Here is a 14,081-nt window from a genome sequence, read left to right on the forward strand (position 1 = left end):
ATAATAGTTTTTTTTCCCTGGGTCATTAGTTTGTGTCTCAGAACTGTCACATCCTTCTCTGTAGCTTTTAGTGTAAATATACTTAATGAAAAGGAGGCTGGTATCGCTTTCAAACCGTGGTTTGTCATTAAGCTGTAAGAGAAACTCAAGGCCCCTCTAAAGTCTCTGGGCCAGATCCTGCTTCCACTGAAATCAAGAGCATTGATTTCAAGGAGAGCAGGATTAGATTATTTATACTGGTCTGTACTGCTCAGTCTTCCTTACTAATTCAAGTTCTTGATCTGAATGATAACAAGCTTTGAATAAATGCTGTTTTGACCTCAGCAACCAACTGAACAAACAACTTAACTGAATCTTTTCAATTCAGTCTGCCAGTAGTTTTTCTCTAGGAAATATTATGCTTTTTCTTAACAGAATGCACTTTTAAACTACAATTATATCTTAGGAATTAATATGTTAAGGTAAAAATAGCCTGGATCTGCATGCAGCATAGGAAACAGCAACCTGTTCTCTTGGAGAGAATATGAAAGAATTAAATGTACCAAATAACGTGCCATACAAAATAAATACCAGGAGCATGGTTAGGGTTTTCTGCCTTAGTAGTGAAGCAGCAGAGAGAAAAAGTCAGTGTGGCCCAGTGGACAGGACATTGGACAAGGGATCAGAAGATCTTGGTTCTAGACCTGGCTTACCTGCTGTTTGACCTTCGGCTAGTCACTTTGTGCCTCAGTTTCCCCATCTGTAAAATGACCTTCCTTTGTAAAATATTTTGAAATCTATCAATGAAAACAGCAGCCTAACAGCTACATGTCAGTATAAGTAGGTAGAGGGACTATATATAGAAGAACGATTTTGTGATGTAATGAATGAGTGTACAACACTTCTCAGTATAATATTAAGAAACAGGATATAAGCAAAGAGGGAGGGAGGAAGGGGCGGAGGGCTTGTCTGTGCACATATTAAATGCTTGAAGACAAGGGAGTCCAAGAACAAATGTTTTCTTTCCTGTGTCAGACTCAAAATCAGTCTTGGCATCAGCGCTTCCTGCCATGTTACGTTCTTATCAGCCACCCGGATTTCACCACATTGTTTTTCTAATTAATGTTCTTTTTTTCTTCCCTGCCCTGATGGCCACGTTCAGCTGGAGGCGTTCTATTCCATATTTACCACAGAACAGCAAGATCACGTCAAGTCTGTGGAGTATCTGAGGAATAACTTCCGACCGCAGCAGAGTCTGAATGACAGGGTGGTGTCCAAGTCTGCTGTGAAAGATGCTTGGAGCCAAGATGTGATGGACATCTTAGAAAATCCATTTGGCACAGAGGCTTCCAAAGGTAGATTGAAATTAACTGTATTTGTTGAATGACAGACTTGGTTTTGTTTTGTTTTTTTTACATAGGGCTTTCAATTAATTGTCACTAGAAGTACAGGAGGTTCACTGAAGAAATGTAGCAAGACTCAGTGATAGTAGTTATACTTTATTATATTTAATACAGTTATGAGGCACTGAATTATACTTTTTCCTACAATGCTCACTTAGCCTGTGGAACTCATTGCCACAAGGAGGCCAAGAGCTTAGCAGGATTCAAAGAAGGTTGGACATTTATATTGATAAATCTGGATCTTCTAGAAAGGATTTTAAAAAATAGCCAAGAGTTTTAGAAGGGCTATAAGACCTTTAGGTTCAGGGCATAAACCAACCTTTTGGTAATGGCAGTTGGGAAGAAACTATCCTTGTGAAGAGGTTATTCCCTAACTCCTTTCTTCAGTGTTTGCTGCACCTCCCTGTGGAGCAGCAGCTGGTGTTTGCTGCTGGCGGAGATAGCTGGACCCCAGTTTGGAAAAGAGCATTAAGAGCCACATGGCTGTTCCAGGCTGTCAGGCTGCTTTGCATGCACTCAGCAGAAGTGCAGGTGTAAATAATACTTTCAGATTTATTTCTTGTATGTTTATGTTCCATTTTTTCTATGTGATGATTTTATTAGGCAGAGCTCACTGCTTAAATAATCCTAGTCAGGCACCCACCTGCCTCAATGATGGGGGAACTTGATGGGGTGGGCAGCAAAAGGGGACAGTCCCAGCAGCGAGGGAGACAGACATTCGCTGTGTTGAGTGGACACCCCATCACAGGTGGGAAAAGAGCCATTGATTGTTTTCTCTAGGCCTTTCCCTTTGGAGGCTAACTGTTGGTGAGAATTTATTTGCACTGACTCTGTCAATATGTTGTAACTTTACCAGCTGCACATGTACCAGGGGACAATGGCGGCAGGTGCATTTTTATAAATTTAAAAGTAAATAGGTTGCTCCGGTGTTACCAACATAAAATGGAGTGTAGCACATCCTCGCAAAGGCTATACGGCCGAGTTATATCTGCTCCAGAGATACTGCAATGCAAATGTTCCTGGCCCCTTCCTTGACAAAGGTGAATTGGGGAATGAAATGCCTGGTCCACTGCACATTCTGAACTACTGACATATAAATAAAATGACTTGAAGTCACAATACTTGAGTGAAAGCTAAACCTATTGTTTATTTCTCTAGTAAATACAATGCATCATTATATAGTGTCATTCATGCAAAAGTACTGCAGCACAGAACATTTCACAGCCAGAGATAGTCTAGCATACAAATATAAGACTACAAGGTTAATATAATGTATGAAACCTTTACATATCTAACATCCTTCTACTTTCAGTGGCTGTCATTAAAATACCAGCATTTCTCAACAGCTAACAGTGTAATATCCAAGATTACCATAGTTTCTCTTTATATGTAGAATAAGAGATATTTGCAGTAACTGTATGATAATAGTTGGGAAACATTGACTTTTTAATGGCTTATGTTGTAATATATCGTAGGATTGGCTGTAGCCATCTTAAGCTTTCGTTCATGTGAGATTTTTATGTCAAACCCCATGAAAACCTTGTGAACTGTTATAAATCTAGAAAACAATTTATAGTACGTACTTAATAAGCCATTTTATTTTATAGGAAAAGGAGCACAGAAATAGAATTTACAGGATTTGGAATAATTTTGACAATCACCCACTTAATAATGTCATGTGTCTGTCCATTGATGAACTATCTTCTCTTGAACTGTTCTGGATATGCCATACATCAGTATTGGAACCCCTGTTCTTTAGATATCAAAGATAATTCAACTCAGATCAATGGTGACCAGCTGACCAATAAACTATGAAGATACATAATAGAAAAATCAGCTTGTTCATCCAGTTCCCCTGGATGTATGTGTGACAGGTTCGGTCACAGAGACCCCCTTGGGACTGTCACCTGACGTGCTGGAATTACCTCTGAGCCCGTTTTCCCAGCCAACTTGGGACTCCAGAACCCTGCCTTGTTGAACCAGACTCGCTAGTCTGCTGCAACACAGACCCAGGTCTGAACCATGCCCCCAAAGCTGCAGGCTTTAACTGAAAGTCTGCTGAGCAGGTCAGCTCTCTCCAGCACGCAGACACCCAGCTCCCAATGGGATCCAAACCCCAAATAAATCCATTTTACTCTGTATAAAGCTTATACAGGGTAAGCTCATAAATTATCTGCCCTCTATAACACTGATAGAGAGAGCTGCACAGCTGTTTGCTCCCCCAGGTATTAATCACTTACTCTTGGTTTGTTAATAAACAAAAGTCTATATGATTTGATTAAGTATAAACGTATAGTTTAAGTGGTTTCAAGTAATAACAGACAGAACAAAGTAAGTTACCAAGCAAAATAAAACAAAACATGCAAATCTAAGCCTAATACATTAAGAAACTGAATACAGGTAAATCTCACCCTCACAGAGGTTTCAGTAAGTTTCTTTCACAGACTAGACTCCTTCCTAGTCTGGGCACAATCCTCTCCCCCGGTACAGTCCTTGTTCCAGCTCAGGTGGTAGCTAGGGGATTTCTCATGACTGGCAACCACCTTTGTTCTGTTCAACCCCCTTTTATAGCTTTGGCCCAAGGCGGGAATCCTTTGTCTCTCTGGGTCCCCCACTGCTCCTTCTAAATGGAAAAGCACCAGGTTTAAGATGGATTCCTGTACTAGGTGACATGGTCACATGTCCTGTGAGACCCCAGCCTCCATTCTTTCTAGCCTGACTCACATGAACACAGGAAGGCTTACAAGTAAACAGAGCCATTTACAACCAATTGTCCTGGTTAATGGGAGCCATCAAGATTCTAAACCACCATTAATGACCCCACTTTGCATAATTACAATAGGACTTCAGAGTAATACTTCATATTTCTAGCTTCAGATACAAGAATGATACATTCATACAAATAGGATGAGCATACTCAGTAGAGTATAAGCTTTGTAATGATACCTTACAAGAGACCTTTTGCATAAATCATATTCCATTTACATTATATTCCCACTTATAAACATATTTCCATAAAACATATGGAGTGCAATGTCACAGTATGTTTCCCCATACAGGGCAGCAACTCGTAGTGTTTAGCAAGTGGAGTTTCTTGAATTCCCTCATCCCATTTCCTTCCATTGGCAGAACCTACTGAAATTTAATTTGCTTAGGACTGCTCTATATTAAAAGTTAGGGGCATGCTTAAGTACCTTGCTGAATCAGCACCTATGAGCTGAGAATAACATTTAAATTGATCCTGCGATGATCAATTGAGCCTGCTAATCAAAAAAACATACAAATCTTCTGTAACAATCTAGTCACTGAAATGTACAATTATGACATTCAGAACAACCTCAGCTGGAACATGATTTATTGATTAAGGGGTATCAGCCAGTAAATAAAACATAAAATAACCTGTTGACGATCCCAGATTAGTGACGGATTATGGCTCTAATCCTTCAAACCCTCAGGTGATTTATCCCATTGAATTTAATAAGACTACTCACCTGTTTAGCGCTATGGATGTGTGTAAGGATTTGCAGGATTGGGGACTGCATGTGTAGACTTAAAAATGAGAGCTGGTCAGATATTAGATACAATTTTTAACTAAACAATAAATGAAATGGGTAATGTATTGAATATATTATTTGATTGATATTCTTAACCATTTATCAAACTTATCAAATAATATAAAAATATTCATCAGATAACATGTAACAGAATGATAATGGCAATATTAGATTCATACCACTTGACCATCTCCATTAACATTAATAATTGCACTTTAAAAACAAAAAACCTCCCCATAATAATTGGTTTCTCTATTTTCTGACTTTCCCACCTGATGAGTTCAGATTTCTGTGTTTGTCAAAGAGCATCACACATTATGCTCCTGGTTCTTCCTTGTTCAGTTTTTAATGAGCTGAGGTAGGATGATTTGTGATGATTAGCATAATAAGTGAGCATGACACTTAAGAGTATAATAATAAACAGGGTCCTCTCACTAAAGAGCTTACAGTCAATGGGCTCAACTCTCCAACCCTGAAAATCCCTTACTTTCATAAGTAGCCCACTGAAATGAGATATACCAACAAACAGTTGGTGCAGCTGTTGCAAAGAAAACATACCACTATTAATTCATAACTTGAGAAGTTGCTGCCTCTCAAGTAGTTGGTTTCAAAATACAACTGATTTCCAATAAAGTCTTTGCCTGTATTTCTGCTACTGATTTGGGCTCTTAGACAATTGTTTGTACGTATATATAGTTTGATTATGAATGCCTTTCACCTTTCAGTCTCATTAGATGAGCTATAAGGTTCACAACAATTAAAGGAACATCCCATGGGGAGGTGCTCTTGACATCAGAGTTCTCTTTCGCAGATTCCTGATTACTTCCCCAAAGGTGTCTGATTGCTCTTCGCTGAGTCCCATATGATGCAGTTTGCCATCAGTGGGAATTTGTCTTAGAGTACCACCTTTAATTATGATCCTTGACTTAGTTAACTAATGAGCAGTCATAATTTCACTACAGTAACACCTAATGGCTTTTGACTCTAAGTCAACATCTGGGTTATTTCTCTAGTATTCCACATGTAAATGTTTTTCATATTTAGTGCGCCAGGTTAAGCCATCATGATGCACTCAGTATGGAAGTCATTGTAACCTCCAAGTTATTAAAACTGTCTAGAAGATGTGTTTTTGTTTTTGTTGTTTTCCTGTATGTTTCACTCTGGGGCAATGCTCCGAATATTGATTTGGAATCAAAAGTACAGCGCTACTCAAGCAAAGCAAGGTAGTTCAGAGTCGTCATTTCACAGCTGCTGACATCAGAAATGAAAGCAATGCCTCCTACGGAAGTTCTTCCTTTTTTTCTGAATATCATCACATACTCTTAGAAGGACAGTATCAGAGCATTGCTTCAATTAACATCATCCAAAAAAAGATGATTTTTTCTGGAAAGTGTGCAAGGTGAAGAAGTGTGTGAAGATGCAGTCATTTGGGGGCAGACAGTTTCAGGCATTAAAAGTAATATTTCAGAATGGAATGAAGCCTCAGACTTACGACACAATTGTTTCCTGAAAATTGTGTTGTAAGTCGAAACATTGTAACTAGCAACCACAATCCACTCCATTGCAGGACCAAGCATCGTAAAGTCGAAACCAATTTTCGTAAGCTGAATTGGTGTCAATTCAGAAACGTTGTAAGTGCCGTTCATCATAAGTCGAATGTCCTAAAATCGAGGATTGCCTGTATTTTTGCCCTGTGCTTTATTTCTTCTTTTGGAATGAAAATCATCAGGAATAAAACTGAGTGTCTGGTTTGTAGATTTGATGCTGTCTTGTGGGAAGATACAAGATGGTCATTAGGCCTGCGGTTGTGTGTAGTTCTGAGTGCTGGGCACTGAGGAAGAGACAGGAGCAGATCTTGAATACAGTGGAAATGAAAATGTTAAGATATGGATGCTTGGCATTACAAAGATGGACCATGTTCGTAACAAACAAATTAGGGTAATTGTGAAGTTGGCACCAATGATGGAAATGCTGAGGTAACCCAGGCTTAGACGGTTTACGCATATGAAAAGAAGATCAAAATAATATATAGGAAACAGGGTGTTAAGCTTTGAAGTACAAGGTGAGAGAAAGGATGGAAGACCTCAAGCTGGATGGATGTCATACAAAAAGATTCGGTTAGCTGCAGAGTTTCCGAGGAACTGCTTCAAGACTGACTGGAATGGAGTCGGGTCTTTGAGACTAAAGCTACAAGAATACTAATTTGTTTTTCCTTTTTAAGTGCCAGTGTTTTGTGTAGTCCTCAAGGCAGACGAGCAGTCCCCTTGATTTCTTTCTGCAGCTCCAAAGAAATAGCTCACGCAGGAAGGTTCCTTCTCTTTAAGAGTTGTATTAAAAAGTCTGAGGCAAACAAAGAATCTTGTATAGCAACAAGTCCTAAATGCTCATTTCTGTCTCCCCTCAGAGACCTAATCTTTTATCCAAAACATAGTATACGTGAGAAATACAGATTTAAAATTATATATTACAAACATCTTAACTTGAAATCACTAACAAAATGATAAAACATTATTTATTTCTTCCCGTCTTATCGTTAGTTAGGGAAAATGCAAAGGAGCAAGAATCATTTTCAGTGCACTTACCATATGGTCACAGTTGCAGCTAGTCTTGCTGCCTTTGGTAGGATCTGTTCCACACAGTGACTGCCCTCTGGGTAAAAAAGTTTTTCTTAAACTGCCTAAGGGGCAGTTTCTGTTCATTCCCTTTTGTTTTAAAGTTTCTTTTGCAAATTTCTTTGTGCCATCACCTTCATTGTTATGCCCCTTCATATTTGCATATACCTTAGCCACATTACTTCTTTCTTGTCCTTTCCTTTGCAGATAACCCTAGTTATCTCAATATTTAAACTGTTCTAATCATTTTCCTAAGTCATGTCAGACACTGAGCTGATAATTCTATGCACCTTCTCATTATCACCCGACATCCTTTTCCTGATCAGTATCTTGCACTGCAGTTTTTCAGCCCTTGTATTATTATTTGTATAGCCCAGTAGGTGTGCACTATGCTAACACGTTAAACCCTGTCCTGCCCCCCAAGGAGTCTAAAATCTGAGAGACATGGAATAGAGAGGATTAGGTATCAAGGTGAGAGTAGGAACTGACACTTTTCAGAAGGAGATACTCCACTTTTTTTACAAATATGTATAAGCTGTTTGGTGTCCTTCCAGTTTGGTGTGTCCTGCCGACTTAGTTTTGTGTTAGTTTAGTGTGATGTTTCCATTGCTGTGACCACTATGGATAGTGAGTTATTAATAAGCATTTATGAAGCACCATAACTTTGCCTGGTGCTTTTGAGATTAGAGCATGGACAGGGATTATTTTTTAAAGAGTGGTATGAATAACATGTTACAAAAATTAACACCGTACATATTGCATCCTCCTGTGGTATGAGTGCACAGCTCCTATTAATGCTAATGGGAGCTGTGTACTCCACAAGGAGTAAAGAGGTGTTTTCCATTATATACCTCCGGTTCCAGTGGAAGCGTGACTAGGTGTATCTGTCCTTCATAGAAAACACGATAAAACCACAGTTAACAGGACTAACGCTCAGGGGCTCTGTTTCTGGCTCTGCCACAGAGATCTTGCACAAGTCACTCCATCTTTCTGTGCCTCGGTTCCAACATCAGTTAAATGAGGATGATTGTTTTTCCCTTCCTAACTGCAGTGTTAGGAGGTGCTCAGGTCCCACAGTGATGGAGGCTATATTAAATTCTATACAGGGGGCTCCCCAGAAAGGATCGGAAAACTCTTCGTAATGTGGGTCTCGGACTTTCTGCCATTTAACATACTTGGTTTCCAAAAACTACTATAATTTGATAGGTTGGAAAGATGCAAAGGTATCTGATTTCTGTCCCCCCTTCCTCACACACGCCTCCAGCAGCTACTCCACCCTAAGTGGGAGCTCTCGCTATCAGCCAGGCCAGGTTTAGCTTACTGGGCCAATTCAAGTAAGTTCCTGGGTTTGTCACCCATTCAGTCCATCACATTTCATTTTACAGCTGCACTGACATCACACACACACACATTCCTCTTCTCCTGTACTGGTGTGACTGTGTGCCTCTACTAGGCCAGCCATTGGGCCCTTGAAAATATTTATCATTCATCTCAAAATTTCCTACAGTTCAGACCAAGAGGAGTCATGATACATTCCCTTAATGAAAAGATCATAAGCTACGTGTGGAGCTGATTTGCCATTTTGAACAGGGCATCCTACATGCATATACGTATTGTGCATAGACTCTTGCCTCACTATGCTCGTGCCCACATGTTCCAAAAAGTGCTATGCACAAGTTGGCCGAACTGTTGGCTGCCATGCATCAGAAGGTTTAAATGGGTGACCCTAGTTAATGCTGTAAATATTTCTCTTCTCTAGAAAATCCTTTGTGTGAGCATTGACACCGTATGTGTCTCTGCACTTGATCACGCCTGTTACGCTATATACCGAATATACTGTACAAATATATAAATACATAGATCTAAATAGACATAGGTATCCTTTTTAAAGGTATGTATCGTACTATGTATATGCTCTGTGTATCTGTAGTGTATAATATATACACAGAGATTGTAGTCCAGATCTTTAGCTGGTGTAGACTCGCATAACAGTGTTGAGCTCAGGGGAGTTGTGTTGATTGATACCCGCTGGATTTGGCCTACAGTGTACAAACTCGTGTGAGTGTGAGAGAGAAAGCGATTAAACATTTGAGGAGAGAAAACACACCACAGTTTCTGCCTTTCAGTAAAATAGGATTTGTTGCAGTGATGCTATGGAAACTCAAATACTAAAAAGAAATCCATACAGGAATGAATCAAATTGCACCCCAGATGTTAGCTGAATATTCACCTCAGGAAATGGGGCAAAAACTTGGCTTTCCAAAGCCTCTTAAATGGGAAATTTTGTAAGAGCATTTTACCTACCCAGTCACCAGTGGGATGTCTTTGTTTCACATGGAGCATCAGACAACACGAGGTTTTGTCCATGTTTCTTAAGCATAAGTAACAACCTTGTTTGTTTGAAGCATAGTCAAAGGTAAGAGCAGAGAAGATAAATAGTCTGTGTCCTAGACACATTCTGCCTGTAGATTGAAGTAGATCAACACAAATATTTGCGAGTACTGTGCACTCTGTAGCCTGTAGATGCCTGCTAGCAAAGAGAAGGCAAAGGTAAAGGATAAAAGTGTGTGTCTCTTTAAAAGTGATTATTCTCATGTATTAATAATGGCGCTTACAAGGATCACAGCACTTAACATGATGAACTAAAACATAGCTAAGTGTTACAGACATTCGGTAAAAGAAAAGTGGCAGGGTTGTTGTAAATCTGCCTCTTAGAACTCTTTCATGTATTTAAGCCTGTGTTTCCTCTGTGTATGATCCTCATAACCTGTCTCTTTTTCTTAGTGTAGGCAACCCACCATTCCAGGACAGAGAATGAATCAGATAGCAAAAAGCATGGTGTTGTTTTCTATGGGTCTCATTCTAGTCTCACCCCAGTTACATACTGCAGTATTTCTGTTGAGTTACTCCTGAGTGATGCCAATGCAAGGAAGCAGAATCTGGCCCTTTATTACTTCCATTGCTATGATACAGTCAGTTTAATACATGCTGTGTGTGTGGATTTAGTGTTTGCAGTGTGTTTTACTAAGATTGAATCATTTTGATACATTGCATGAGGGAAGGGGTGTTAGGAGACAGAATATGCGGGTTTCATATTTGCCCACTTTCTGGTTAGTCTTTAAAATGGCCTTGATTTCTGTATTGTTTGCAGACATGTTTCTCCTGGTCAAAGCGACAGGTTGAAACTAGGGCTGTGGATTAGTTGCAGTTAACTCACGTGATTAACTCAAAAAAATTAATCACGATTTTAAAAAAAGTAATTGTGATTAATCGCACTGGTAAACAATAGAATACCAGTTGAAATTTATAAAAAAAAATTGATGTTTTTCTACATTTTCAAATATATTGATTTCTATTACAACACAGAAAACAAAGTGTACAGTGTACACTTTATATTATTTTTTATTACAAATATTTGCACTGTAAAAAATGATAAACAAAAGAAATAGTATTTTCAATTCACCTCATACACATCTTGTAGTGCAATCTCTTTATCATAAAAGTGCAACTTACAAATGTAAATTTTTTTGTTACATCACTGCACTCAAAAACAAAACAATGTAAAACTTTAGAACCTACAAGTCCACTCAGTCCTACTTGTTGTGCAGCCAATCGCTAAGACAAACAAATTTGTTTACATTTACAGGAGATGCTGCCTGCTTCTTATTTACAATGTCACCTGAAAGTGAGAACAGGCGTTCTCATGGCATTTTTGTAGCCGGCATTGAAAGGTATTTGTGCCAGATATGTTAAACATTCGTACGCCCCTTCATGCTTCGGCCACCATTCCAGAGGATATGTTTCCATGCTGATGATGCTCATTTAAAAAATAATGCATTAATTAAATTTGTGACTGAACTCCTTGGGAGAGAATTGTATGTCCCCTGCTCTGTTTTACTAGCATTCTGCCGTATATTTCATGTTATAGCAGTCTCAGATGATGACCCAGCACATGTTCATTTTAAGAACACTTTCACTGCAGATTTGACAAAATGCAAAGAAGATACCAATGTGAGATTTCTAAAAATAGCTGCAGCACTCGACCCAGGATTCAAGAATCTGAAGCGTCATCCAAAATCTAAGAGGGACAAGGTGTGGAGCATGCTTTCAGAAGTCTTAAAAGAGCAACAATCAGATGCAGAAATTACAGTACCCAAACCACAAAAAAAGAAAATCAATCTTCTGCTGGTGGCATCTGATTCAGGTGATGAAAATGAAAATGTGTTGGTCCACTCTGCTTTGGATCCTTATCGAGCGGAACCCCATCATCAGCATGGACGCATGTCCTCTGGAATGGTGGCTGAAGCATGAAGGGGCGTACGAATGTTTAGCACATCTGGCATATAAATACCTTGCAGAGCCGGCTACAACAGTGCCATGGGAACGCCTGTTCTCACTTTCAGGTGACATTGTAAACAGGAAGCGAGCAGCATTATCTCCTGCAAATTGTAACCAAACTTGTTTGTCTGAGCGATTGGCTGAAGTAGGACTGAATGGACTTGTAGGCTCTATAGTTTTACATTGTTTTAGTTTTGAATGCAGGGGGGATTTTGTACATAATTCTACATTTGTAAGTTGCACTTTCATGATGAAGAGATTGCTCCACAGTACTTGTATTAGAAGAATTGAAAAATCCTATTTCTTTCGTTTTTTACAATGCTAATATTTGTAATAAAAAATAAACATAAAGTGAGCCCTGTACACTTTGTATTCTGCATTGTAATTGAACTCAATATATTTGAAAATGTAGAAAATATTGGGGTGGCTAGAGCCCTGGGGCTTTGCTCCTTACTTGGAGTGCGGGTTGCAGAGGGGTCCTCCTCCCTGCCCAAGAGGCAGGGGCAGCAGCACGGAATCCCTATTTCCCCTAGAAGTGGCAGCAGGAACTCTATTCTGTTTGGGGGTAACCAAGGATGTATTTTCCCTCCATAGAGGCAGCGACAGCAGCAGGCCCCCTCCCATCTTCTCTCCCTTTCCTCAATATTTACTTCAGTGAGTGTGCTGGGGTAGATGGGTGGACTGGGTCTGCTGCATTTTCCCTTCCTGCCACACCCAGAGCCCCCAGCTGAGATCCATGGGGCTTTCCGAGCTATTCTTTCAGGTTTGCTGCAGAGTCAGGAAGACATCGCAGCATCAGTGATGCTCGGGCCACATTTTCAAGCTTTTACTCTAACTGCAGACCAGAGATTTGCGTATAAAGGCAAGTAGAAATCCTGGTGTATTCATGTGCCTCTAAGAACCAGTACCCTGGGCATGGATCAGTAGTGCCTATGTCTTAATCCAGTTCTGTCTTCACCAGGCACGTATCTGGTGTGTCTCACTGATGGGAGGGCAAAAGTCTTCAAGAGAGAGCCTGCTGGCCTTCTACGCCAACTACATTTTTGGCCCACAGCCTTCCTAGTTCTGGGTAGGGCTCTTCTGAGGGTAGGCGGGCACAGACTCCTTACTCCCCCCTCCCCCACCTTCAATTGAAAGTTGGAACATAGGGTGACCAGATGAGAGGAAGAAAATATTGGGACACACGGGGTGTCCGCCGGCAGAGCCAAAAAAAAAAAATAGCCGAGTGCTGCCAGCAGAGGGAAATATTGAGACAAACACCTAAATACCGGGACGGTCTGGTCACCCTATTGGAACAGGAAGTATCCTCCTCATGCTATGAGATTTTTAAATTGGTCGCAAGTGTGTGTGTGTATGTATGTATGTATAAGACTACTTATCCATCTCTATATGCATAAACATCATTTAATATACCTTGTGGGTGTATATAGACAGATTCATAGGTTTCAAGGCCAAAAGGGATCATTGTGATCATATAATCTGACCTCTGTATAAAACAGGCCAGAGAACTTCCCCAAAATAATTCCTAGAGATGATCTTTTAGAAAAACATCCAATATTGATTTTAAAAATGTCAGTGATGGCGAATCCTCCAGAACCCTTGGTAAATTGCTCCAATGGTTAATTACTTCTTTTACTGTTAAAAACGTATACCTGATTCCAGTCTGAATTTGTCTAGCTCCAACTTCCAGCCATGGGTCTGCATTATACCTTTCTCTGCTGAAGCTATTATTAAATATTTGTTCCCCCTGTAGATGCTTATAGACTGATCAAGTCACCCTTTCTCTTTGTTATGCTAAATAGATTGAGCATTCTGAGTCTCTCATTCGAAGGCATGTTTTCATATCCTTTAATCATTCTCTTGGCTCTTCTCTGAACCCCATCCTTCTTGAATTGTGGATGACAGAACTGGACACAGTATTCCAGCAGTGCTTACGTCAATGCCAAATACAAAAGTAAAATAACTGCTCTACTTTTACTTGAGGTTCCCCTGTTTTTGCATCCAAGCATCGCATTAGCCCTTTTGGACACAGCCTCACACTAGGAACTCATGTTCAGCTGATTCTCCACCATGACCCCCAAATCTTTTTCAGAGTCACTGCTTCCCAGGAGAGAGTCCCCCATTCTGTAAGTGTGGCCTTCATTCTTTGTTCTTAGATGTATACTTTACGTTTAGCCATAGTAAAACTCATATTT

General features: G+C 39.8%; 1 protein-coding gene across 3 annotated transcripts in view; it reads left to right on the plus strand.

Annotated features, from left to right (window-relative positions):
• Positions 1-14,081, plus strand: part of PTPRG (protein tyrosine phosphatase receptor type G) — a 569,213-nt gene that overhangs the window by 437,419 nt on the left and 117,713 nt on the right. For all 3 annotated transcript variants that reach the window (XM_045023221.1, XM_045023224.1, XM_045023223.1), the window contains exon 8: positions 1,142-1,334. In XM_045023221.1, coding sequence (XP_044879156.1) covers positions 1,142-1,334 — 193 coding nt within the window. The remainder of the gene's footprint in view (positions 1-1,141; positions 1,335-14,081) is intronic.

This window comes from Mauremys mutica, chromosome 7 (assembly GCF_020497125.1).
Source record: "Mauremys mutica isolate MM-2020 ecotype Southern chromosome 7, ASM2049712v1, whole genome shotgun sequence".
Lineage (NCBI taxonomy): Eukaryota > Metazoa > Chordata > Testudines > Geoemydidae > Mauremys > Mauremys mutica.